The sequence below is a fragment of the Camarhynchus parvulus genome, chromosome 23 (genome assembly GCF_901933205.1).
Source record: "Camarhynchus parvulus chromosome 23, STF_HiC, whole genome shotgun sequence".
Classification (NCBI taxonomy): Eukaryota; Metazoa; Chordata; class Aves; order Passeriformes; family Thraupidae; genus Camarhynchus; species Camarhynchus parvulus.
This window is the reverse complement of record NC_044593.1, coordinates 5,161,301-5,186,393: the sequence shown is the minus strand read 5'-3', so window position 1 is coordinate 5,186,393 and position 25,093 is coordinate 5,161,301. Positions and strand designations below refer to the sequence as shown.

At 52.7% G+C, this 25,093-nt stretch overlaps 1 protein-coding gene across 1 annotated transcript; it reads left to right on the top strand.

Annotated features, from left to right (window-relative positions):
* Nucleotides 1-7,948: 7,948 nt before the first annotated feature.
* EDN2 (endothelin 2) lies at nt 7,949-12,264 on the top strand. The gene is made up of 5 exons (XM_030964691.1): nt 7,949-8,077; nt 8,512-8,644; nt 9,698-9,817; nt 10,817-10,921; nt 11,628-12,264. The coding sequence occupies exons 1-5, from the start codon at nt 8,020-8,022 to the stop codon at nt 11,737-11,739; spliced, it is 528 nt and encodes a 175-aa protein (XP_030820551.1). The 5' UTR covers nt 7,949-8,019; the 3' UTR covers nt 11,740-12,264.
* The last annotated feature ends 12,829 nt before the right edge of the window (nt 12,265-25,093 follow it).

Here is a 25,093-nt window from a genome sequence, read left to right as displayed (position 1 = left end):
AAGGATGGAGGGACAGGAGCCAGGGAATGGCTGCCAGTGCCAGAGGGCAGGGCTGGATGGGATCTTGGCAATTGGGAATTGTTCCCTGGCAGGGTGGGCAGGGGCTGGGCTGGAATTGCCAGAGCAGCTGTGGCTGCCCCTGGAGCCCTGGCAGTGCCCAAGGCCAGGCTGGGCATTGGGGCTGGCAGCACCTGGCACAGTGGGAGCTGTCCTTGCCCATGAGCTTTAGGGTCCCTTCCCACCCAAACCATTCTGGGATTCTCTCTTTAACTTCTGCCTTGTTCTCTGCATCAGTTTCTGCCCCTGACTGATCTTTGCAGCTCCCTTACCCCAATTTACCCCACACATCTCCCCCGAAAAATATAACCTAGAAGGAGAGGTCAGGAATGGATTTAAAGAGAGGTCAGGAATGGATTTGAGCTGCTGAACATTTCCAAACTGATTGCTTGAAGTCACTTTGTGTGCTGGCCTGTCACCTGGTTCCCATTGCTGTGCCTGACCCCGGGGCACCTGGAGAAGGTGGATTTGTGCCTGTCCAGGTGGCAGGAGCCCCTCCAGGCTTGTCCCAGCCCTGTTGCACAAGCTGTTCTGCACTTGCTGCAGAGACTGGGGCTCTCACAGCACTGAGGCAGCTCCCAGGTGCTGATGAATTGCATGACACCCATTGTAATTATAAATTCCAGGTCACTCATCGTGCTGGAAAGCTGAAGGGGTTCAGCCATCAGGGTGGAGTCAAGGCAGACATCCCTGTTAAGGTGTTCCAATGAACACTCAACACACGAGGAATGTCTCCACGGGGCTGTTTGCTTTTCTTGCCTTTCGGGCACAAAAATGTGTGATCAGGCAGGCACACGGGACTGCCTGTAATTGTCACTCACTTTATTAGAAAAACTCCTTTCTGAACTGCAAATATTCCCTTTTCCATCCACAGAGCAAGGGTGAAACACTCTCTGCTTCCCAGCTGGTGAGCAAAGGAGCAGGAGTTGGGAGCCTTTGGAGTCCTGACATTTTCAAAAATCCTCCGATTTCTTCATGTGGGAGAGCTGCAATTTTATTTTTTTCAATGTTTCTCTTTTCAAGACCTCCCAGAGCAGGATGGAAAGGCATCATCAGGAGCACATTTATTACGATTTTAAAGGAACTAAAAAGCCAGACCAGGTCTGTGGCCTGTGACAGCCACCAGCAGAAGGCAGTGCAATAAGGTTTGGCTGCTCCTGAAGGTTTTCTCCAGGTCTGATAGAACAGGAGAGCCCTGCATGGAGCTGAGTGTGCTGATCGCACATCCACACATTCCCAATATTCCCATTTGTCTGGTGCCTCCCTGGGTTTAACTCAGCCTCCATCTTGCCTCTCCCTGCTTTTATGTGACTCAAGGGTTGGTCTCTTTGTGTAAATTTAATGACATTTGTGTACCAGGGTCAGGATCAGACAGACTGACTGATCTTTGCAGCTCCCTTACCCCGACTTACCCCACACATCTCCCCCGGAGAAATTTAACCCAGAAGGAGAGCTCAGGGCATTTCACAGGTGTCGGAGACATTCACTTTGTTTTCTCCCTCCAGGACCAAGATCCCAGCTCTCTCTCCCTGCCTGACAGACATCCCAGGACATCCCATCAGTGCCAGAATCCCAGGAACACCAACCATGCCCTGATCAGTGGCTCCTGAGAGCTCCAGTTACTGCAGAAAGGGATCAGGATCTGCTGCCATTCCTGCCCCTCCACTTTGCTGTCCCACAGCCACCGGAATTCAAATTCCTGGGCAGGAAAGTATTACCAGGTCCTTCAGGACAGCACCTCTGGCTTTGTGTCTTCTGCCTGAAGAGCAGAACTGAATAACTTATCCCTGGATATCAGGGATGGATTATTCTGCATAATAACCCATCCCTGGATATCAGAACTGGGTAATCCATCCCTGGAGAGCGCAACTGGATAATCCATCCCTGTGGAACAAATCCATCCCTGTGGAATAGAACTGGGATGATCTACCAGAACTGGATAATCTATCCCTGAATATCAGAACTGGATAATCCATCCCTGGATATCAGGGATGTATTATTCTGCATAATAATCCATCCCTGGATATCAGAACTGGGTTAATCCATCTCTGCAGAACTGAACTGGATAATCCATCCCTGCAGAACAGAACTGGGATAATCCATCCCTGGAGAGCACAACTGGATAATCCATCCCTGTGGAACAAATCCATCCCTGCAGAACAGAACTGGGATAATCCATCCCTGGAGAGCACAACTGGATAATCCATCCCTGTGGAACAAATCCATCCCTGCAGAACAGAACTGGGATAATCCATCCCCTGTGGAGCAGAACTGGAATATCCATCCCTGGATATCAGAACTGGATAATGCATCCCTGCAGAAGAGAACTGGATAATGCATTTCTGGGGAACAGAGCTGGATAATCCATCCCTGGAAAACAGAATTGGATAATCCATCCCAGGATATCAGAACTGGATAATCCATCCCTGGATATCAGAACTGGATAATCCATCCCTGGAAAACAGAAGTGGATAATCCATTCCTGCAGAAGGGAACTGGATACTCCATCCCTGGATATCAGAACTGGATAATCCATCCCTGGAAAACAGAAGTGGATAATCCATTCCTGCAGAAGGGAACTGGATACTCCATCCCTGGATATCAGAACTGGATAATCCATTCCTGGATATCAGAAGTGGATAATCCATTCCTGCAGAAGGCAACTGGATAATCCATCCCTGGAAAACAGAAGTGGATAATCCATTCCTGCCGAAGGGAACTGGATAATCCATCCCTGCAGCTCACCAACATGCCAGGCAATATCAGCCTCATCCTCCAGGCTGGCCCCTGGCACAGGGCAGTGCCTGCCATGGGGACAGACCCTTCCTGGGTCACAGCCTGCCTCTCCTGGATGTCACAGGTGGTCCTCGCCAAGGCCACCTGCCCCTTCCCACCTTCCTGGGAAGGATGGAGCCGGCACATCCCAGGACCTTCCCCTCTGTGTGACCCCACCTGCTTTCCTGGGGACACTTTGTGGTGTGGGCAGAGGCAGCAGTGCCAACGCCTGCGGCCAGGCTGCCTCTGCTCACCCCTGAGAGGGACACTGGGCTTCCCTGGGAGCCTCAGGATGGGAAAACCCCTGAAGAACCCCACTGTGACCACACCAACAGCCCCTGGGGGTGTGTTCAGCCAGACCTCACACACAGGGCAGGACAAATCTGTTATCAGCAAACCACGCACACACTCATGGCTTTGGGTTCCTCTCTGCAGGGCTGCATGTCAGGACTGCCTGGGACTCACTGAGGTCCCTTTTGCTGCTGCAATCCCAGCTCCAGCTCCAGCAAGTGCCACCTCCCCTGGGACAGCACCGAAGGGACAGCCCAGGATGGCTGTGGGGAAACCAACTGGGACCTTGAAGAGCAAGTCCTGGAGAGGTGAGTCTGGATTTTCAGTAACAGCCCAAGAACAAAGCCCCTGAGAGCTGCCCAGCTCCCCCAGTCCTCCCATGGCACCAATCCCCATCAACAGAAAGGAACCAAAAGGGAGTTCAAGAGCTGCCTCAGGAGAGACCTGGATGCTGCAAATTAACTTTGGGATATTCTCCACAGTGCTGACTTGAAGCCAAAATAAGGAGAAACTGGGATCTGGAAGATGCCTTTGTATTGTTCATGTTGTTTAGTAGCCTTGAAAATGAACTAGTAATAAAATTGTCCGAAAAAATAGTTGAAATTATTTTTAAAAATTTGTTGAAATTCCTCAACCACCACTGTTTGTGTAGGATTCTCTCCTGAGCCATCCTCAGCCCCTTTGGAATCCCATGGGCAACGCTCCAGATTCACTCTGTGCCAACTCAAAGCCCCACAGAGCTGAGGAAATTCTGCCCCTTTGCCTTCCAAGTATCCAGACTGTGTGCTCACCCTTTCTCCCTGTGTGAAACATCTTCAGCCTCGCTGTGCCTCGCTGAGCTCCTCCCCATCAGCAGAAAGCTGGGATTTATTAATTACAGCCGATGTGCTGAGCTGGGGAGGGCAGGGGGGCAGCGAAAATCCCAAAGGAAGCCCCACTTGACAATGTCTCTTTCCTTCACTTCCTCACAGCGGCTCCGTGGGGGATGAACAACGCTGGAAAAATGCTGCTCATGTCCCGGGACAAGAATGCTGATTATTTGCTGGGCTGCCATCCACCACGGGGAATTCTGGCTCGTGACATCACCCCATTGTTCCTGCTGGTGCCAGGAGCACGCTGGGATGCCGAGTGCTCAATGGTTAAAGGCCTTTCCTGTTTGCTCACTCCTTGTTTCCAAACAGTGCCAGGCCCGCACGGGATGTCTCCTGTCCCGGGCTGCTTTGTCCCTTTCGTCATGTCTGCCTGGAACTCCTCACAGTGACATGAACAATGTGCTCCCGCAGGCAGAAACAAAAGGGAAAAAATAACTGCAGGAGGCAGAGCCCATCTTTGGCGTTCAGGACCCCGTGCAGGCCTTTGTTCCTTCTTTGGGAGCCGTGTTTGTGCAGCACGGCCCGGCCCTCCTCCGGCCCTGTTGTTTTTCTTTGTGATTTTAGTGTGGTGAAAGCGCCAGGAGGGTTGGCCTTGGGAAGCTGGCTCCTGATGCTTATCAGGGGAACAACGAGGACAGTGGCAGGAGCTGTGCAGGTTCTCCGTGCTCTGAGGGTCAAGGAGAGAGCTCCCAGTGTGGGCTTATCCCCTAGCCCACAGCACGAGGGGACCCAGCACCTGTGGGTTTGGGGCACCAAAATGTGAGACCTAAAGGTGTTTGAGGGTGCCCGAAGATGCTGAAGGGTCTAAAAGGGCCACAGGAGGAGCAGGTGAGGGCTCTTGGTGTGTGTGGCTGGAGCAGGGCACACTGAGGGCAGAGCTCAGGAATCTGCAGCTCCTCCCGAGGGGCAGCTCCCATCTCTGCTCTGGGCCAGGGACAGCAGCCAGGGCACGGCTGGAGCTGGGCCAGGGCAGCTCAGGCTGGAGCTCAGGGCAAGGCTCTTCCCCCAGAGGGTGCTGGCACTGCCCAGGCTGCCCAGGGAATGGGCACGGCCCCGAGGCTGCCAGAGCTCCAGGGATGCCCAGGCTGGGCTTGCTGGGGGCTCTGGGCAGGGTTTGGCTTTGGCATTGATCATCCCTGTGGGTCCCTTCCAGCTCAGCACATTCCATGATTGTGTGAGAGTGAGGGATGGGGGAGATGAAGGATGGGGGAGAAATTTGGGCAGCGCTGCAGGGATGGCCAGGGTGGGGTTGTTGGGGGGTCTGGGCAGGGTTTGGGGTTGGACTGGATGATCCTTGGGGTCCCTTCAGCTCAGGATGTTCCATCCTAAACCAAACAGGTCCTCTTGAAACCACCACAGACTCCAGAACAATCACTGAACCAAGGAATCAATGAGGTTGGAAAAGATCTCCAAGATCACTGAATCCCCCCTGCTCTGTGGGATGTGTTTGGTGCTGAAGCAGCTGCTTCACCTTCTGCCTGGGCATTCTCCCTCACAAGCCCTAAAGGCAAAACAACTTTTTAAAGTATGGTTTTTCCACGGGAGTTCTTTAGCTCTGGACAAAGCTCTCAGAGCTGGGTCAGTTCAGAGCTGGTTGAGAGCCAGCCTCACCTCATCTCTGCAGGGTTCCCTGCAAGAACCAGAGGCATTCATCCCAGCCCCACATCCTCTGGGATCTCTGAAGCTCTGGTGCCAAACATCCCAAGGTGTGCAGCTCAGGTTGGTGCCTGCTCAGCACAGGAGGGCTTTTCCTGGAGAAAAACCAGGAATTCAGGCTCCCCTCCACAGACAGGGACGAGCACGAGGGTGTAACATTTGCTCCATTTTCAGCCTGGTGGGATTTATGGGGAATGAAGACAACAATTGAGAAATCCTTGGATGAAAGGCCTGGTTTGTGAAGATGTTTTTGCACCTGGCATGACAGATAGCAGCAGACATCTGGGCACTTCCAGCAGATTGCAGACAGGTACGTGGAGCTCCAGGTGCTCCTTGGAAACGTGAGCTGGGTGACAGAGCCCCGGCCACAAAAGGTGGAGGAAATTCCTTGAACCCAGATGCCCAAAATCTGGGGTTGGCTTGAGGCTGCTGTTCCTTGCCCGAGGCACAAACTCTGGGTGTGACAGGGCTGATCCCTTCAGCAAACCAACCCCAACCAACAGCGCCGCGGCGCTGTCCCGGCCCTCTCCGCCAGCACCCCTTCAAAGACAGCGCCCTTTTTTGTAGAAATGATGTCATTCACTGGCCAGCCTTCCCTCGGGGTGAGCAAACACTGCTGCGTTGCCTTCCCCACGTCGAGGGGATCGTCTTTCAGCCCGCAGTGACCAGGATGAGGAGCGCAGGAACGGGAGCCAAGGCAGATTTATTGTATCACTGGGCTGGCATCTGGAATGTCACACACAGCTCTGACTTAACTCTGAAACTTGGCACAGCTGGAATATGGGCAGTAACAGGTAATGCTGCTCTTGTGTTTCCCTGTTTTCTTTAGAATAATTGTTGCATTGGGACAGAGGTTAAATACTTCTCTCTGTTTGCTTTGTTTTATGAGCTCTGTCTTTATTTTCTTATTAATTTATCATTTGCGCTCTTCCTGATTTTCTCTGCCTGACACATCCCCTGCTCTGTTATTTCCATGGCATGCCCATACATACATTTTTCATCCCCTCTGGCCTCTGTGCCCCCTCACTTCATGCCCTCTGTGCAGTTTCTTTGCTCCCACTGGTTTTTCCCTGCACACACCCCCTGTGTGCATTTTGCATGAGCACAGAGACGATTCCCACTGCTGCTTGCACCGAGGGAATGTCAAATCCTGCAGACTTTTCCTGCAGGACTGCAGTCATCACCTGTGTTACTTCCATGAGCAGCTCTGAGCAGAAGCTCCAGCTCAGGAGCCGTTTTCCTCACTCTCCCTTGCTGCACTTTTCCTTATTTCCCTTTTTTTCCCTCACACGTGTTCCTGTGCATGAGACCTCACCGTGGCTGCAATTGCCACCACCTTGCCCATGACAACAGGGCCATAAAAGCTGAACTGCGCATGGTAAACAAATAAAATACACTCCCTTTCCCAAGGAGCTTTTGAGAACCTCTTGCAAAAGGCAAACACGGTGATTTCGCTTTTCCAAACCGCTCACAGGATTTGCCCGAGATTTGCCGTGCCTGGAGCTGCCACTCCAAGCTGGATCTGGTGGTCCCAAGGAATTCAGGGTGCCTGGGAGCTGCGATCCATTCCCTGGCATGCTCAGGATCCAGCAATTCCCCGGAGGGATTTCCTGCTTCTGCCTGACACAGCACGGGCAAGGTGAAGGGCTTTGACTCCTCCTGGTGACTGTGCTTCACATGATTCGCATCCTAAAAATGTGCAGATGAGGCTGAGTGTGCCACAGGGATGCTGAATCGAAATTAGACTGTGCACGGGCAGATTTATTGCAAGAAACTTTAATTGCTCAACGTAGCAAAAGTCTTAAAGTTGACTTAGAGGAAAAAATAGAGGAGGGAGAGAGAGAGAAAGCCAAGACTGTCATTGCACCAACTGAGCAGCAATTTCAAGCGATCTTATCAATTTGCATTTTTTTTTTTAATAAAGTCAAATTATGACATTTCAAGTGAAAACTCGACTTTGATCTTGAACCCTGCCCAGTTTGTGCAGTTTAAAGCATCCCCGGGGCCGGGGGAGGTGCCGGGACACTGCCTGCAGACCCCGCTGTGCTCGCTGCCTTCACCCACAGGCACAGCCCTGCTCGGGGCACACTCTGCCTCACCGCATCCCGGCCAGTGACTTTTCCCATTCCCCGGCACTTTCTCCCCAGGCAGAGGAACGCGAGGATTCCTCCGGGGAGGAGCAGGGGGTCCGCGCCCGCCCCACGCGAGCCCGGCGTTCCCCGGGGGCGGAGCGGGTGACGCGGGCCGGGGCTATAAAGCACCTGCCGGGCCCCCGCCGGTTCCAGACGCAGCGCGGCGGCTCCGCTGGAAAGAGCTGGCACGGCAGGAAAAGGAGGAAAAGCCCAGGAGAAGCCGCAGAGCCGCGGTCATGGGCAGCCACCCCGCCGTGCTGCTGGCGCTCGCCCTCTGCGCCCTGCTGGAAGCCGGTGAGCCCCGGGCTGGAGCGGGGCTCGGTGCCCCGGGGTGCCTGCACGGGAGGGGGGAACCCCTGCGACCCCTCGGCGCGGGGAGGAGGCCGGGGTGGGTGCGGAGGCCGTGAGGGACCCTCGGTCCGGGGAGCCCCCGGGGCTGTGAGGGTCCCGCCGGCACCGGGACATCGCGGCGACCCTCAGAGGGGACACAGGGACGGGACCCTCAGAGGGGACACAGGGACGGGACCCTCAGAGGGGGCGCACGGACGGGTCCCCAGAGGCGACACACGGACGGGGCCTTCAGAGGGGACCCTCAGAGGGGACACACAGAGGGGACGCACGGACGGGACCCTCAGAGGGGACACACAGAGGGGACGCACGGACGGGACCCTCAGAGGGGGCAGACGGACGGGCCGCTCATCGCTCCCTCCCTGTGCTGCTTGCCGCAGGTCTGGGCCATCCCCCGGCCGAGTCGCACCTGGCCCCGCGGCCGAGGAGCAAGCGATGTTCCTGCAACAGCTGGCTGGATAAGGAATGCATCTACTTCTGTCACCTGGACATCATCTGGGTCAACACACCTGGGTGAGCAGAGCGCGGCGCTCGGGGGAGCTCTGCTGATGGGCAGGGGCTGTACCTTCTGCTGGAGAGGGTGGGAAAGGCTCCCGGTGCTCCGGCAGCACCTGCTCCAAGGTGCACGGCCAGCCCAGAAGGGGACAAACCGTGCTGCTGCTGCTGCTGCTGGGGTGTTTGTCCATCCCCCGGGGCTCGGGGTGAAAGCACAGGGCGCTGCTTCCTCCCGGGCTCGGCTTTTCCTGAGGTTTGCACCTCTGCGAGCCCTCAGCAACACCGAGATGTTGTGGCCGCAAGTCAGAAAAGTTCCTCTCCCCGCTCGCACGCGTAACCCCGGCTGCTGCTGCCTGCCAGAGTTGTTAATGAGACAGGGGTGGGCTGGCACTGCGGGCCAAGGCTGCCAAGTCCTGCCCTCAGGAATGCCGGAGCAGCTTTCGCAGAGCTTGCAGACCAATGGCCATCGCACTGGAGCACAACACATGCGCTCAGGTGTGGTTATAATCGTGCTCGCTGACATGCATTTACAACTCGCTGCTTGCTCGGGGAATAGTTGCAGTCGCTGCCAATGCTGCAGCCTCTGGGAGAGGAGATTGCCATCAGAGATGGAGCAGGAGCCTGCTCGCAGCTCTGGGAGCAGGCTGGCAGCACCAGAACCTGCTCTGGCCCCGAGACTCCTCGGGCTGTGCACTGTCCTGTGTGTTAAACCTGCGGGGAAGGAGAGCACTGACACCTCAGCTGTGCCAGGGCTGCTCCTCAGGAGCTCTGCCACCCATGGGAGCTCACCCAGCCCGTGTGGCAACCCTGGCACGGGCACCCGAGCTGCTGCAAGGAGAGAAAACTCCCGTTCCCAGCCAGCACAGAGCAGCCATCCCCCGGCAGGGAGGGGTGCTGTGGGAGAGGAGCTGGAGTTTAGAGCTCAGACCCATCAGTGACCTTTTCACCTTCTGTCTGCAGATGAGTCTTTTATTATCCTGGCACTGCCTTGGCTGCCTCCCAGGACCCTGGTACAAACCTGCTGGCCAATAAAAAGCTGGTGGCACAGCTGAATTCCTTTGTTTTTCCCAGGCACACCGCTCCCTACGGCTTGGGCAGCCCGCCAAGGCGGCGCAAGAGGTCGGCGGGCAGGTGCGAGTGCTCGCACTCCAGGGACAGCATCTGTGCCACCTTCTGCCACGGCAGGCCTGGGTAAGGCTGGGGGTGTCCCCGGGGGCTGCTCGGAGATGAGAGACAGGCAGGGCTCAGGGGTTCCCTGGGGATGGCTCTTTGCCAGCAGCTGGGACTTGTCTGGTGGCTTTTTCTCCCTCCTGAGAGCCCTGGTGGTGTCACCGGGTGGGTTGGGTGTGCAAGGGTCCCTTCAGTAGCTGAGAGGCAGCAGTGTCACCTCCATCCCTGCTCCTGCTGCTGCCAGGAGGCTGGGGAAGCTCTGGGTGTGCTGGTGGGAAGGGGGAGCTGGTGGGGATGGGACAAGTGAGGGTGCGGAGCTTTGGGGCACGAGTGTCCCCTGCTCAGAAGGGAGAGCTGTCAATGCTCTGGGAGTGGGGACAAATGAAGGTTTGGAATTTTGGGACACCAGTGTCCCCTGCTCAGAAGGAACAGCTGGCAGCACCCTGGGAGTGGGGACAAGTGAGGGTGTGGATTTTTGGGACACCAGTGTCCCCTGTTTAGAAGGGAGAGCTGGCAATGCTCTGGGAGTGGGGACGAGCAGGGGTGTGGATTTTGGGACATCAGTGTCCCCTCTTTAGAAGGGAGAGCTGTCAGCACCCTGGGAATAGGGACAAGTGCTGGTGTGGATTTTTGGGACACCAGTGTGCCCTGCATGGCTCAGAGAGGAGCAGAGGAGGGCTCCAAGCGGCCAGATGTCCTGTGCCACCTCTGCTGACTGTGCCTGTGGGGTGTCAGCCCAGCTCCAGCAGCGCTGCTGAGGGGAGATGAGGTCGCTGTGGATATCTGTCATTAGTTCCACAGCCAGGCAATAGTTACAATCCCCAATCATTCATTTTGCCTGTGAATAGAGGAGCTCTGGCACGAGGGAATAGCAGTCAAAGTCAGCCCTGAATAGCTCCCAAATAGCTGCAATTAACCCTTCAAAGCCGTGCATTCAGCTGTCTGTCAGCGGGCCAGGCTCCCCCTGAGCTCCCCGCAGCCTGGCTGTGGGTGGCTCAACCTTCTCCTCTTGCTCTTTAGGTACCTCCAGAGTCTGAAGCTCCCCGTGAGCTCTGGAGCCTCAGCGAGGTCTCTGCAGAGCGGTGCCACGAGGCCTCCCCATCACGGGCTGCTGAGAGCTCTCAGGTGAGCAGGGCACCTAAACCCACTCTGAACATCCCTCATGAGCACTTGAAAATGGGTGGTTGTGGCTCCAGGCTGCAGTTCCCGCTCGGATCTGACCTTCTGCCTCCTCCTGGCTCCTCCAAATGAGGAGGCTTGGCTGTTGCTGCTGTCTGTGGCACTGGAGGCTCCATCTGAGGAGCCAGGGCTGCGTGTGCCCTTCCCAAAATGTAATTATTGGTTGGAATGGGGAGTTCCTCTGATGTGGGACAGGCAGGTGGGTGATGGACAGAGGAGGGAGAGGGGGATGGCGTCGTGTAGGAAGATAATTTACGGGGCAGCAACTTTGGACCAAAGGACAGAGCTTTTCTAAGCCCACATCAGGGAATTGTGGGGAGAAACAACAACTCCAGGAGTGTAGCTGAGCTAAAGGGAGGTGGCAAATTAATGAATTGGTGGCAATTAAATCAGAGGCAATGGGGATGCTTTCTGAAAGGCAGATGTGGGGAAGCAGCACTTTGGGCCATCCTTGAAGCCTCTGACGCCTCGTTTGGTTTGGTGGAGCTCCACTGTGCCTTAATGGAGCTGGGGACAAAAATTCCTGCTCCTCCTTCCCCATCTCCTGCCTCCCAGCAAATGGTGGTGAGGGGCAGATAAATGTGATGATAGGGGGTGCTGAGTAGGGGGCAGATGGGCTGGAGAGTGACCACGGTGTCCCCTCTGTCCCCAGGGACCTCAGGGTCTCCAGCCCACGCTCCAGCAAACGGCAGCAGCGCTCGCGGAGGAGCACACAGCCACCAGCTCTGCCTTGGGAAAGAAACATCTGGAAGAAGAAGAGATAAGAGACAGGAGCACACCAAGCTCACCAGAAGAATTTGGAGTCCTGTGGGTGCCACCAGCTCTGCTGTCAGTTGTTAGAGCTGAAGGGAAGGCCGTGAGTGGAAGGGAAGGAGGTGGAAGTCTCCGTGTTCCTGCTGCATGAACCAGTACTCAAGGGACTGCTGCAAAGGGAAAAACTGTCTGTCCATCCCGTCAGAGAAGTGTCCTGGAGCTGAATTGTGTCTTTTTGCATCAGGCAAGAGTTGTGCTGGAGCAGCACTGGCTGGGCTGTGCCCTGGAGGCCTCAGCCAGGGGTTCTGCCAGGGGTTCTGGGCAGGGCTGGAGCAGGGACTGTGCCCTGGAGCCCTCAGACAGGGGCTCAGCCAGGGGTTCTGGGCAGGGCTGGAGCAGGCAGCACCGAGCCCATCACTGCCCTGGGCTGCTCTGCCTGGAGCTGTCCAAGCCTGGCCCATCCAGAGGGGTTTGCTGCTCACTGCAGTCAGGGATGAGCTGCCTCCAGACCGAGCCCACCTTTGCACTATTTTCTCCTGTCGGTGCCCATGGATGAGGCTCCCGTGGTGGAACAGCTCCCAGTTTGTGTTAAGAGTTTATTTCATCATCCTCTGGAGCCAGCTGAGCAGTCAGGGGCACTCAGTGGCTGAGAAATCCCTGGGGTGGATTTCCAGCGAGGCCCTGGCTGGGGCTGAGGGGCAGGATCAGCTCCCCGGGGATGGCACCAAACCCAGCTGGGGCTGAGGGGCAGGATCAGCTCCCTGGGGATGGCACCAAACCCAGCTGGGGCTGAGGGGCAGGATCAGCTCCCTGGGGATGGCACCAAACCCAGCTGGGGCTGAGGGGCAGGATCAGCTCCCCAGGGATGGCACCAAGCCCAGCTGGGGCTGAGGGGGTGCTGGGCTTGTGCAGGAGCCCCCACAGGCAGGGCAGGGTGAGCAGAGCCCTGGGGTGGGTCAGGGACCCCCTCTCATCTCCTTGGGCATGCCCTCAGTGAGGACCTGCAGCTCCTGAATGTCCCAGCTGGAGAGGGCACACAAAGCCCGGCTTAGGTCAGCTCTGAGCCAGCTCTGGACAGTAAATGGGCAGTCAGGGCCAGCAGGTCACTGTGGGGAGGGGAATGCAGCAGGGGAGGGCAGCCAGGTGGGAATGAGGAGGAGGGAAGGACTGGTTGGAACAGGGGCTGGGTGATTTCTAAGATCCCTTCCAACCCAAACCCTGTGATTCCATAAGGGAGCACAGCCCTGCCTGGGCTCAGGCTCAGGTTTAAACCCAGCTCTGCTGGCCCAGTGGAGGGAAGGAAAAATTGGGGAAAAACACTGAGTGCAGAGCCTGGAAACCAACGTGGCAGGCAAAGGCAGCCCTGGAGCTGTGTCACAAATGCACTTTTGTTTGCCTGGGCAGACTGAGCTCTGCAGGGAGCCAGGGCTGTCACCTGGGCAGGGCAGGTACAGAACTGCTCTCCATTCTGGGTCCCTCTGCTGCCCATGCCAGCACTGCACAGGAGCTTTGGAAAGGCTGCTTGAAGTTGGTGGCGGACCAAAACCTGTGGCTGTTGCAAGTGTGGTCCCAATGGACAAGAAAAAGAATTCCTTGATTTTGCTTTAAGCCCCAGAGAGGGGAAAAATAAGACCAATTGATTGTATTGTCAATGAAACAGCAGATGAATCATTTGGTCCCCAAAGCTGCAGAGAATCTGTTTTTATCTTTGACCTTCTGAAGGTTGGAGTCACTCTAAAAAAACCAAAAGAAGAAAATCCTGAAAGGGTTTGTTCCAGAGGAAATTTTGCACATGGTTTAATGTGAGTAATTTAAAATAAAACTACTGCTGTAAAGCACTCTGTCAATCTCCTCGTGTGTGTAATGTCCCATCCTGAGTGACTTACTGCACACCTGCCAAATGTAGCATCCTGAAATCTGTATATTTATTTAAATCTATTGATTTTTTTTTTAGGCAGTAATTTTCAATGTATAATTTGTAATAAATAATGACAACAGTCAGTGGTGGTTTCCTTCCTTATTTGGTGGCTGGGGGTGGTGGGTGAGGTGAAAGGAATCCAGATGGCCAAAAGAAACGGGAAAGGGAGGTTGGGAATGGTCCTGGGCACATCTCCGTTCCAAGTGAACCCATCTAGAATCCTTCTGGCTGACTCAAACATTCCTTAACTTCAACACCTTCTTCCTTCCTGGATTTCTCTGGCAGCAGGGATGGGGAATTCTCCCCAGGTTTGTGGATGTGGGACCAGTTTGGATCCTGGTGGTGTTTGCCCATGGTGGAGTCCAGTCCTTCCCCAGCCCTGTGGCTGTGGGGTCAGCAGGGCAGGGACTGAGCTGTAGATCTGGGAAGGGATCCTATTTTTATTTTAATTTTTATTTTATTTTTTATTTTATTTTTTATTTTTATTATATTTAATTTTATTATCCCATCTAGAATCTATTATTATTATTATTATTATTATTATTATTATTATTATTATTATCCCATCTAGAGTTCTATAATCCATCTGACTGACTTAAACATTCCTTATCTTCAATAGATTATCCCATCTATTATTATTATCCCATCTAGATGGGATTGGATAATATTATTGTTATATTATTATTATTATTATTATTATTATTATTATTATTATTATTATTATTATTATTATTATTATTATTTTATTTATTTATTTCAGTTCAAAAGCCATCATCTAAAAGATGATGTGAAGATGCTGTGGTGTCCTCCAATGCCCCTCAGTGCCACCAAGGACTGAGGGACAACCTGAGCCTGGCAGGAGCCCTGCACTGATGCCGACCTCTGTGCACAGCCTTGGGCACAGATTTAATTACCAGCCCTAATTAGGCAACACCCGAGGGAAGAAGATGCTGGAGAGCATCTTAATTAGGGTGAGAAGGGATAAGAAGGGACTGTGCTTGTTCTTGAGTTATTGAATTTGCTGATAAAGATTAGCTGAAGGAGGCGTATTTTATAAAGTCTCACAGGTGACAGGAAAGAGCAGAACAATAAAACTTCATTTAAGTGGAAAACCCAGGAAATCAGGCAACTTCCAAAGGCAGCTCTGAGTATAAGAGATGGAGCATCTTTAATAAGACCCAGATTTTTTCCTATTGACAATTCCCATCCAAATGGACACCTTGTGCCCTGCATGTGACTCTCTGATTTTTCAGGAATTCCTGGAAAAAGCCCTTCCCTGATGGTCCACAGGCAGCAAACTTTTCTCCTGCTCCATGGCACAGTTCTGTCCTCATCAGAATGGGCAGTGTTATTATTTTTGATGGGACTTTGTTCCCTTTTAATATCTGTTGAACTGGTTCTGCCTGGGAGAAGATGTGGTGACATAAAATAGGGAGAAGTTGAAAGAAGCAGCCCCAGACCTGTGGAGGAGACTCTGACCACCAGGACCATGGAGATTTTGCAGGTAGATTTTACCACAGAAATGGTAAATTGGTGATTTTGGTTTCTCATCTGAGGTGGGCTGGGAGAGGAGGAGAAAATTGAAATGGTCACACAGTTAAGGGATCACACAGTTAAAATTGCATTAATTAGCTGTGCTGAGTAATGAATTAGCTCCAGGTAAGCCCATCCTGGGTAAAACTCTCTCTCCTCTTGTCGCTATACAGACACAAAATAAAACAACACTCACGTTGGAACCTCCAAGGTAAAGAGAAGGGCAGTTTATTTTCTGACTCCAACATTTATAGATTTCCAATTGTGATAGTGGATTGGAGGATGAAAGTGTCACCTCTCCAATGACACTGGGCAAACCAAGAGTTCATCAGATTTCTCCTCCTCCAGAAAAGAATGTAAAACAATAATTATTTACAGAAAAGTGCGTGAGAAAGTTCATTACAAGAACATCAGAAGGCTTAGAAGAGCTCAGAGGAACAGGGGGACATCCCCTGTGCTGGGGACGGGGAGGGAGGTGCCCCTGGCTCAGCCTGTGCTGGAATTGCCATTCCTGAGTGCCCCTGGAAGCACAGCCTGGAAAACAGGGTGTGAACACCTTGCTGAGCATCTGTGCCCGTGAATTGGTGGGAAAACACCTCGAGGGCTGGGCTCTGAGGGGGAGAATGACAAAGCTGATCTGGGAGACTTTCCCAGGCTCTGGGATCTCCTCTTGCCTGAGGTGGGGCTGGTCTGGCAGCAGCCACAACTCAGAGCACCAGCAGAGGCTGGAAAATCCAACTGGGATTTAGGAGAGCCCTCACAGAGGCTGGAAAATCCAACTGGGATTTGGGAGAGCCGCCAAGAGCACTGGAAAATACAACTTCGGGTTGGGAGAGCCCCAACAGAGGCTGGAAAATCCGGCTGGGAACTGGGAGAACCCCCAAAGAAGCTGGAAAATCCAGCTGGGAATTGGGAAAGACCCTGCAGAGGCTGGAAAATCCAACTGGGATTTGGGAGAGCCCCAACAGAGGCTGGAAATTCCAAGTGGGAGCTGGGAGAGCCCCAACAGAGGCTGGAAAATCCAACTGGGAGTCATGAGAGTCCCCACAGAGGCTGGAAAATCGTCTCCCATGTCCCTCCAAAGACAGGGATGTCCCCTTGGCACATCCTTCCATTCTGACCCCATTATCTGCAGTATGTGGTACCCAGTAAATCACCCTGAAGCTTTTTCCAGTTCTAATCCATGAAAATCTCCACGCCTTCATTCCAGCAGCGAGACTGCAGCAGCTCAGAGAAGATCTGGGCTGGGAATGAGCCCCTCCCCAGGGATTTGATGGCAAATCCGAGGTGCTGCTCTGTGACTTTGTTGTTAAAAGGGAATAATTCTCCCTCCAGCTCCGTTGCAGGGGGAGGAGGAGGAGGGAGCACACACGGAGCAATTAAGAAAAATGTCTTTGACCTTCAGCAACTTAATCAGTTGCCAGTGTTCCTCCTAATAGTGTGCTAATGGTTAAGTTCTCCTGGCTGCCATAAAAAGTGCTATAACTGGAGGCTACAATAAAGTGCTGATCAACCCATCAAGTGAGTCAATCCAAAAGTAATATCTGTCTTTGTAATGACTGCAATAAAAGCCATGCCAAAGCCAGGAGATGACGTGAATAGGAATGCTACTTAATTATGCTGGGCTGCTCTGCTGGGTGCTCATGCCACAGTGCCAGCCTGCTCTGGGGTGACGCTGCCAGAGCCAAACTTTGCATTTGTGTGGTCTCCAAGGACGGTCCTGAGGGGTTTGGACAGATCTACAGCCAAGCCAAGCAGAGTTTTGGTGCAGAAAAAGGTGTTGAATTTGGGTTGGGGCTGTTTATCCTGACAAAATGCAGGAGGGAGACATCACTGTGAGGGACTGGGGCTGGGAAAGGGGGAAAAGGGGAAAAGGGTTTATAGATTTTAGGTATCCTGGTGTTAAAGACAGCAGGGTGAAAGTTCCCTGTGCTAAAATGGGATTGATGACAGAGGGGAAAGCCAGGCTCAATCAGCAAGACCCTTCCAGGCACTGGGGTGGACCTGAGGGGCTGGCTGGAAAATCCAACTGGGATTTAGGAGAGCCCCACAGAGGCTGGAAAATCCGACTGGGAGTCCCTGCATGGGGGAGCCAAACTTTGCATTTGTGTGGTCTCCAAGGACGGTCCTGAGGGGTTTGGACAGACCTACAGCCAAGCCAAGAAGAGTTTTGGTATTGAATTTGGGTTGGGGCTGTTTATCCTGACAAAATGCAGGAGGAAGGCATCACTGTGATTCCCTCTGTGAGGGGTTGGGGCAGGGAAAGGGGAAAAGGGGAAAAGGGTTTATAGATTTTAGGTATCCTGGTGTTAAAGACAGCAGGGTGAAGGTTCCCTGTGCTAAAATGCGATTGATGCAGAAAGAGAGGAAAGCCAGGATCAGTCAGGCAGACCTTTCAAGGCACTGGGGTGGACCTGGAAAATCCAGGGGCTGGCTGGAAAATCCAACTGGGAGCCAAGACAGCTCCCCACAGAGGCTGGAAAATCCAACTGGGAGCTGGGAAGCTGGGAAGTTGTCGCCTTCCATGGCATAAACCCATCCCTGAGTGTTTGCCATGGAAGGCAGTGACCAAGAACCCTTCCAAGGTCACTCACGGGCAGAGGAGCAGAGGGCTGGAGGATCTCTCCCTGCCTGATGCCTTGTCTGGATTTTCCTGTGAGCTGGGGATTCTTGGCACCCCCAGGCACTGCCCAGGACAGGATGGAGCACAACCCCAAGCCAAGTTTTGTCTGTGCTACCCTTGGCACAGGTGAATAACAGAACAAACCACCCCTGGGGCCTGGAACCTCCCCTTGGGGAATTGTCCTGCTGTGCAGGGAGCTGCAGGGAGCACAAAGGGACGGAGAGGAACTCCAGCTGCTCCCGCTGCAGGGATGGCTGCTGGCTTTGTGAGAAACAGCTGCTCACTTTAAAATTTTTAAAAGGTTTATTAAACCTTAATGAAGAATTACAACAAAAGGACTAAATAAGGAAAAATTGCAGCGCTGGGAGGTGCCCTCGTGGAAATCACATGGCTGGTTCATCTTCAAGATGGATGCTGAGGCTTTTATACCCCTGGGGGTTGCATCAGCCAGCCCTGGCCCCTCCCAAAGTCTGTCAGGCAGCTCTTCTGTGTCATTTATCAGTGAAAACTGCTTTGTAACTGGATTAGAAATCAGGTGTTGCCATGCTGCACCCCCTAAGCACCAAACTTTTCCATTTCCACCTGCCCCAGGTAAAGGACACCTGTGCAGCTTCTTTGTACCTGTCCTGGACAGCCCAGGCTGTGTGATAGCAGCAATACAGGGGGAAAGGGAACTATGGGGAGAGCAGAGGGCATCTAAACCACAATAACATAACTGTTAAAATAGGTCAGAAACTGTTGTAAAATAGTTGATAAATCGTTAAGCATGTACTGTTAGTTTGGCTGTTATATTGTAAAAGGGGTTAAAAGGGGAGTTATTAGAAATTACACCTCAGTAAAGTGCACCACGAGCCAGCCCGGACAGAACTGTAATGGCCAATCAAGGCCTAAAGCCTTCATGCAAATGAAAAATCCAAAAAGAAACCAATCCAAAAGGACAAAGAACAGGATAAAAAGGGGCATCTGACCCAGGGAAGCTGTGCTGCTCCCCTGGAACATCGGGGCCATCACTGCAGCACCCTCAACGGGAACGCTCCTGCTCGGCCTGGGCCTCCTGCTTTGGGCCTTTCTTTTATTATAATAAATGCTGAAATCACTTTAGCACCAAGAATCTGGTCCCATTTTTAACATGTACTGTTAGTTTGGTTACTGTAAAAGGGGTTAAAAGGGCAGTTATAAGAAATAAGGCACTCAAAGTACCATAACACGCCTCAGTAAAGTGCACCAGGAGCCAGCCTGGACAGAGCTGTAATGGCCAATCAAGGCCTAAAACCTTCATGCAAATGAAAGATCCAAAAAGAAACCAATCCAAAGGGACAAAAAACAGGATAAAAAGGGGCATCTGACCCAGGGAAGCTGTGCTGCTCCATCAGGGACATCTCTGGAGCATCCTCCAAGGGAACGCTCCTGCTAGGCCCCCTTGCTTTAGGCCTTTCTTTTTTTATAATAAATGCTAAAATCGCTTTAGCACCGGGAGCCTGCTCTCGTTTTTATCAATAACTATACATCAATTAAGCTTCTCTTAATATCCACACAATATTCATCCCTTAACTGTGCGAGCCAATCACCTCGTTATCCATCTCCAACGGCTTCCTCCAAAACATCCCACAGCTCTGGGACCCCTGCAGGCACAAAGGAGCAGGAACCCAGCGTGGAGCTGGGGGCAAACACACCACAGCCCTTCAAGGAATTCCTCCCCCATCGGCAGGGAAAACAGGATGCAGGCCACATTCCTGCTGGCATAGACAAGGCTCTGCACAGCAGCACAAACACATTGCTCAGTTCCAATTAAACCCCGGCTTTATATCACCTTGCTGCTGATAAGGCTCTGATTAATGGAAGAATTGTCTTTTTATTTTTTCCCAATAAATTCCCCGGTGTTAATTGTTTTTTCCCTCTCGCATTTCTCGTTTCGGAGGCGCTTTCGAGGAGGGCTTGCTGATTGTGCTGGAAGTGCTGTGGGAACACTTAGTCTCTTCCTGGTTTTGTTTTTTGGGGCTAAGTGCTGCCACTGAGAGCAGCAGGTCCAACAGACAAACCAGCCCAGCGAAATCCTGCCCCGGTGCCTCCCTGATAAACAAGTGCAGATTCATGTGTTTGTCCATGACACAGAAAGTGCCAGAACAATGATTTGGTGACTTTTGCCAGGGTTGTTTCCTCTGCACAGCCAGCTTCCCTGGCGGAGCCTCAGCAGCGTAGCAACAGCTCAGCAAAACAAAAGCCAACCACGGCCAGGCTTTAGGAAAACATTATCCCGGTCTGAAGGGTGGGGCTGTGCTTTCCAGAGGAGCTGGGACCAGCCCCAACGGCCCAGGCTGAACACCAGCAGTGTTAGCCAAGCTCCTGGGAAGAGCTTTGGATCCATGGGACAGGTGGCTGCTGCTCTGTGCCCGTGGGTGGTGTCCATGTGTGTCATACGAGGGGCACAGGGCTGGAATATCCAGGTAAAAATGGGTTTTTAGTCACCCAAGAGCCTCTGCTCTCTGGAGTGATGGCAGGGGGAAATGGCTCCATCAGCAGCTGGTGGTGCAGGCCATGAGGGGCAGGGGTCCCTGCTCAGGGGGATACACCTGACCCTGCCTCTGCCCCGGACAGGTGAGAAAACAGGTGAGAAAACAGGTGAGAAAACAGGCCCTACAGATCCTCACTCAGGTATGAACTCAGGTAAAACTCAGGCCCTGCAAATCCTGACTCAGGTATGAACTCAGGTAAAACTCAGGCGCTACAGATCCTGACTCAGGTATGAACTCAGGTGAGAACTCAAGTGAGAAATCATGTGTGAAATCAGGCACTGCAGATCCTGGCTCAGGTATGAATTCAGGTAAGAACTCAGGTAAAACTCAGGCCCTGCAGTTCCTGACTCAGGTAAAACTCAGGCCCTGTAGGCCCAGGCTCAGTAAGAACTCAGGTAAAACTCAGGCCCTGCAGACTCTGTCTCAGGTCAGAAGTCAGGCTCTGCAGATGCTGGCTCAGTAGGAACTCAGGCCCTGCAGACCCCAGCCCCAGCAGCTCTGACACCAGGGCCAGCAGGGACACGTGGCACTCAGCCTCTGCAGTGCCCTGGAGCATCTCTGAACACTGCCACCACCCTGGGGACACTCACAAGGGAACAGTGCTGAGTGCCAGATCCACTCCTGGGACCTGCAGCTTCTCCCCAGCCGGGCCAGCACAGGGAAAGCCCAGCCAAGAGCTCGGAGGGACGGGATGTGGAGGAGAGCAGGCAAAGCCAGGCCTGATAAAGCACAAGGATTGTGAGCAGGGGCAGGGACCAGGCAGTCTGGGCCAGGGGAAGGTGTCTGAGCTAAAATTCTGGGCTCAAAAGCCCTGCCTGGTGCACAGCAGGAGGTTCTCATGCTGTGAGAACCTGCAGGAAACTTCCAGCTCTCTGTGCCCTGTGCCCTGGGCATCTCCTGTTCGGTGACTGTGAGCCAGTCCCTCACTTCCAAAATAATTTAAAAGATTTATTAAAACCTTATCAGAAACACAACAGAAGATTGAATAGAGAAAACATCACAGCTCCAGGAGCAGAGGATGTTCCCCACCATGTGCTCACCCACACCATGCAGGTTTCACCTTTTAACCCTTTGCCCCCCCAGAGTTCTGTCCATGACTCCTCCTTCCCTGACCAGGGGTGCAGATCACTGCCTGACACCTTGAGTGGGGGGCAGCTGTTGCCATGGTAACGAGTGACCCTCCCAAATGTCCCAAACCCAGGGCACCCCTGAGAACAACACAAGGCAGTAAAACACAACTATAAATCTATAAAACTTCTCTTACATATATACAGGATATTTGCCTTTTATTGTGAGAGTCAATCATGGCATTGCTCATCTCTCTCACCACCATCACATCTGCTCCAGCTGTGCAGCCCTGTTCCCCTCACTGCTCCCTGGCTGTGCTGTGGGATGTCTGAGTGCCTTCCCTCAGTCAGGGCAGCCTTTCCCTTTCCTCTCCCATTCCCACTTTCGAAGCTTTCTGCACTTTCTTTGCACATCTCCACCCCACTGCTGTGCTCTCCTGCTCCACTTTTCCTTCCCCTTCCTTTATCTCCCAGCCTTTTTGTTGTTACGACTACACTGATTAATTCCACTTTCTTCCTTTCACCTTTTCCTCTCCACTCTTCCTTGTACTTTCCACAGCAGGCAAGGTTTTAGATTTAAGTTTAAAAAAAATAGGACAACAGGAAAGAAAAGGGATGGGGCAGAGAGGTCAAGAGAGGAGATGTGGGGCAGTGAAAGAGAAAGAAGCAGCAGGAAAGGGCATCCCAATCTCAGCTCACACTTCTGGGGTGGGCAGTGAAATGAGTATATGAAATATTATATATATATTTATATGAAATATTTCTGTTAAATACATTACATTTATATTACTAAAGGCACCCACCCACAGGCAGAGCCCACCCCCAGCCCAGGGGGAATGAGCAGCTCACGTCCCTCTGCTCAGGGGGCTTCTCCAGGGAACAGGGCCAAGCTCTTTTCTGAGCTGTTTTTGAGCTCTCATTGTTTTTGTGGTGGTTCCCCAGGCTCCAGTGGGGTAAACCGGCTGGGAATGGCCTCGGGGGATACTCTGGGGAAGAGCCAGGAGTGCCCTGAGGAGCCAGGGGGAGGTGGCACCAATTCTGTGCCTGTGCTGTGCCCTCTCCCGCCACAGGCACAGCCTCTGGGGGCTCTGGATGGGAGATCTGGGCTGCTCATGAGTTGGCCAAAGTCCCCTTGAGCAGATTTATGGCAAATGTTGGGTCCAGCAGTGAAAGGAACCATGACAGGGAACAGGGAGAATTCTCCAGCCTGAACTGAACAAAATGTCAAACCAGATGGGTCCTTCCAATCTCACAGTGCCCCTGCAAAGGAAGGGGAGGATGGAAGAGGAATCTGGGGCATGGACAGAACTGGCAAAGAAGATTCCCACTGCAAAGGAAAGGGAGGATGGAAGAGGAATTTTGGGAATGATGGAGAGAACTGGCAAAGAAGATTCCCACTGCAAAGGAAGGGGAGGATGGAACAGGAATTTTGGGCATGCAGAGTACTGGCAAAGAAGATTCCCATTGCAAAGGAAGGGGAGGATGGAACAGGAATTTTGGGCATGATGGAGAGAACTGGCAAAGCAGCTCCCTGGGCAGAGGGATGGGTGTTCTGGGGGAATGGCTGGGCAGTCACAACCTGCCCCTTGAGGGTTTGTTCATTCTCAGCCTCCTTTCTGATGTGTAGAACCTCAGGTGAAAGGTGCTGAGCAAATACAGAGCTCCCACACATGTCCTAAATTAGAGAGGAATTTTCCCTTTTTGCTGCCATGGGAATGTGCCAGCACTCAGACACGGCAGGGAGGAGGGGGCCCAGCAGTGCCTCACCCCCTGCCCAGGAGATTTGTGGGCACACTCCATGTGTGCCCAAACAGGCAAACAGGAGTGCCCAAGGCTGCTGCCCTTCTGCACCCCCTCCTTTTGCCTTTCTCCTCAGCCGCACCTCGAGCTGCTCCTGCCAACTTGTTCCAGATTGCAATGCAAGATGTGTTCTATTACCATCTGTATGGCAGATTATCTTTGTCAAGCGGGCAGTTTGCCTTATCTCTCTCTCTCTGAGTGATCACAATCACACCTCCCTCGGGAGGGGACACCTGCTGATAACAGCCATTGAATGTCCCTGCATGGCTGATAAGAACTACAGCATCCCATTGGGAGATGGGAGCCCAGAGGGAGGAGCCAAGCATTCCTACCCGGATAGAATCTGGAGATTCTGGAACACCAGCACGGCTCCTGCACTGGATTTCCCAGAGGAACAGCAGCTGCCTCTTGCCCTGGATCTCCAGAGGCAGAGACTGCACCTTTCTCCAGGATCCCTGCTCCAGCAGAACCACCCCTGACACTGCAGGAGGGCTGAGCCACAATTCCAATGGGACTGCTGCCAGCACCCTGACCCACAGGGTGTCAGCTTGGGTTCTGACTCTGGCAGCATTGGTTTAGTTCTCTGCAGTGTTTATTTTATCCTTTTATTTTTTCTTCCCTATTAAAGAACTGTTATTTCCTGCTCCCATATTTTTGCCTGAGATCCCTTTAATTTAAAATGTATAGCAATTCAGAGGGATGGGGAGGGTTTACATTCTCCATTTCAGGGAGGCTCCTGCCTTCCTCAGCAGACACCTGTCTTACCAAACCAAGACAAAACTCACCTCACCCTGGCTGCTGGGACAGGAGCTGGAGGGCTCCCATGGGGGAGAGTTGGGGAGTTCTCAGGGCTGTGACTCATGGCTTTGAGAAAGGGATGAAAATTGGGGGAAAATGAAGTGCAGCTACTTCAATAAAGACGTGTGTAAGCTGCAGTTCCGGAGAGCCCACAGTTCAGCTGCTGCTTTATGGGTCATATCCCCAGAGGGCTTTGTAAAGTGCTTTTCTCTCTTAGCTCAGAAATGTTAAAGATCATGAATCTCTATGAAAATGACTCCACTTTGACGCTGACTTCAACATTTGGCTGGGTAGAGAATGTCAGTGTGGGTCTATTGAAAGGCTTTTTTTTGATTCTGAGCCAGCAAATGTCACGTTTGAAGTGTGCTTTTCAACAGGGAGTCTCTGTGGAAAGAGCTGAGTCTCACATCCCACCATCGACCCAGGGATTTAAGGAAGATGTCAAATGCAGGTTGTGACTCCAATTGCTACATCCAGGTTTTGGGGAGGGATCCACTAAAACATGGAGTTTCAGCCCACCTGGGTGTGGTGCCAGGCTCTGTGCGGGGGTGCCCAGGACAGGTGAGGAGCAGTGGCCGTGTAATAAAACACAACAAGTTCCACCTCAACATGACAGGGGACTTCTTTCCATGTCTTGGGATCTCTGGCTGCTCAGAGTGACCCTGAGATACATTAGAAAGTCTCTTTTCCCAGCCCGGTGGTCGAAGAAGGAGTCAGAGCTCTTCAGTTCTCAAGGTTGTTTATTGTTTCTTATCTATAAAATTCTTTCTCCTGTCCAGCCAAGGTCCATCCAGCAGGACACTCAGAGGCACTCTGCCTGCCCTGGGGCAGTGTTATCTTTTTATACAAAAAACTACGTGTGCATTATTTACAATAACTTCCCAATACCTATCACCTATGTCAGACAGTGAGCTTCTACTCTAAACCAATCTGTGAGTGCCACCATCACAGCAGAAGATGGAGGCCAGGAAGAAGAAGGAGAAAGGCTGGACACACCCAGATTCCTCCATCTTGCCCCCTGAACCCCCATTCTAAAAACCCCAAAAATGTATTTTTCACCCTGTGATAAATTCACTAATATTTTACTTAGACTTTTGTGGCTTGTAATTCTTC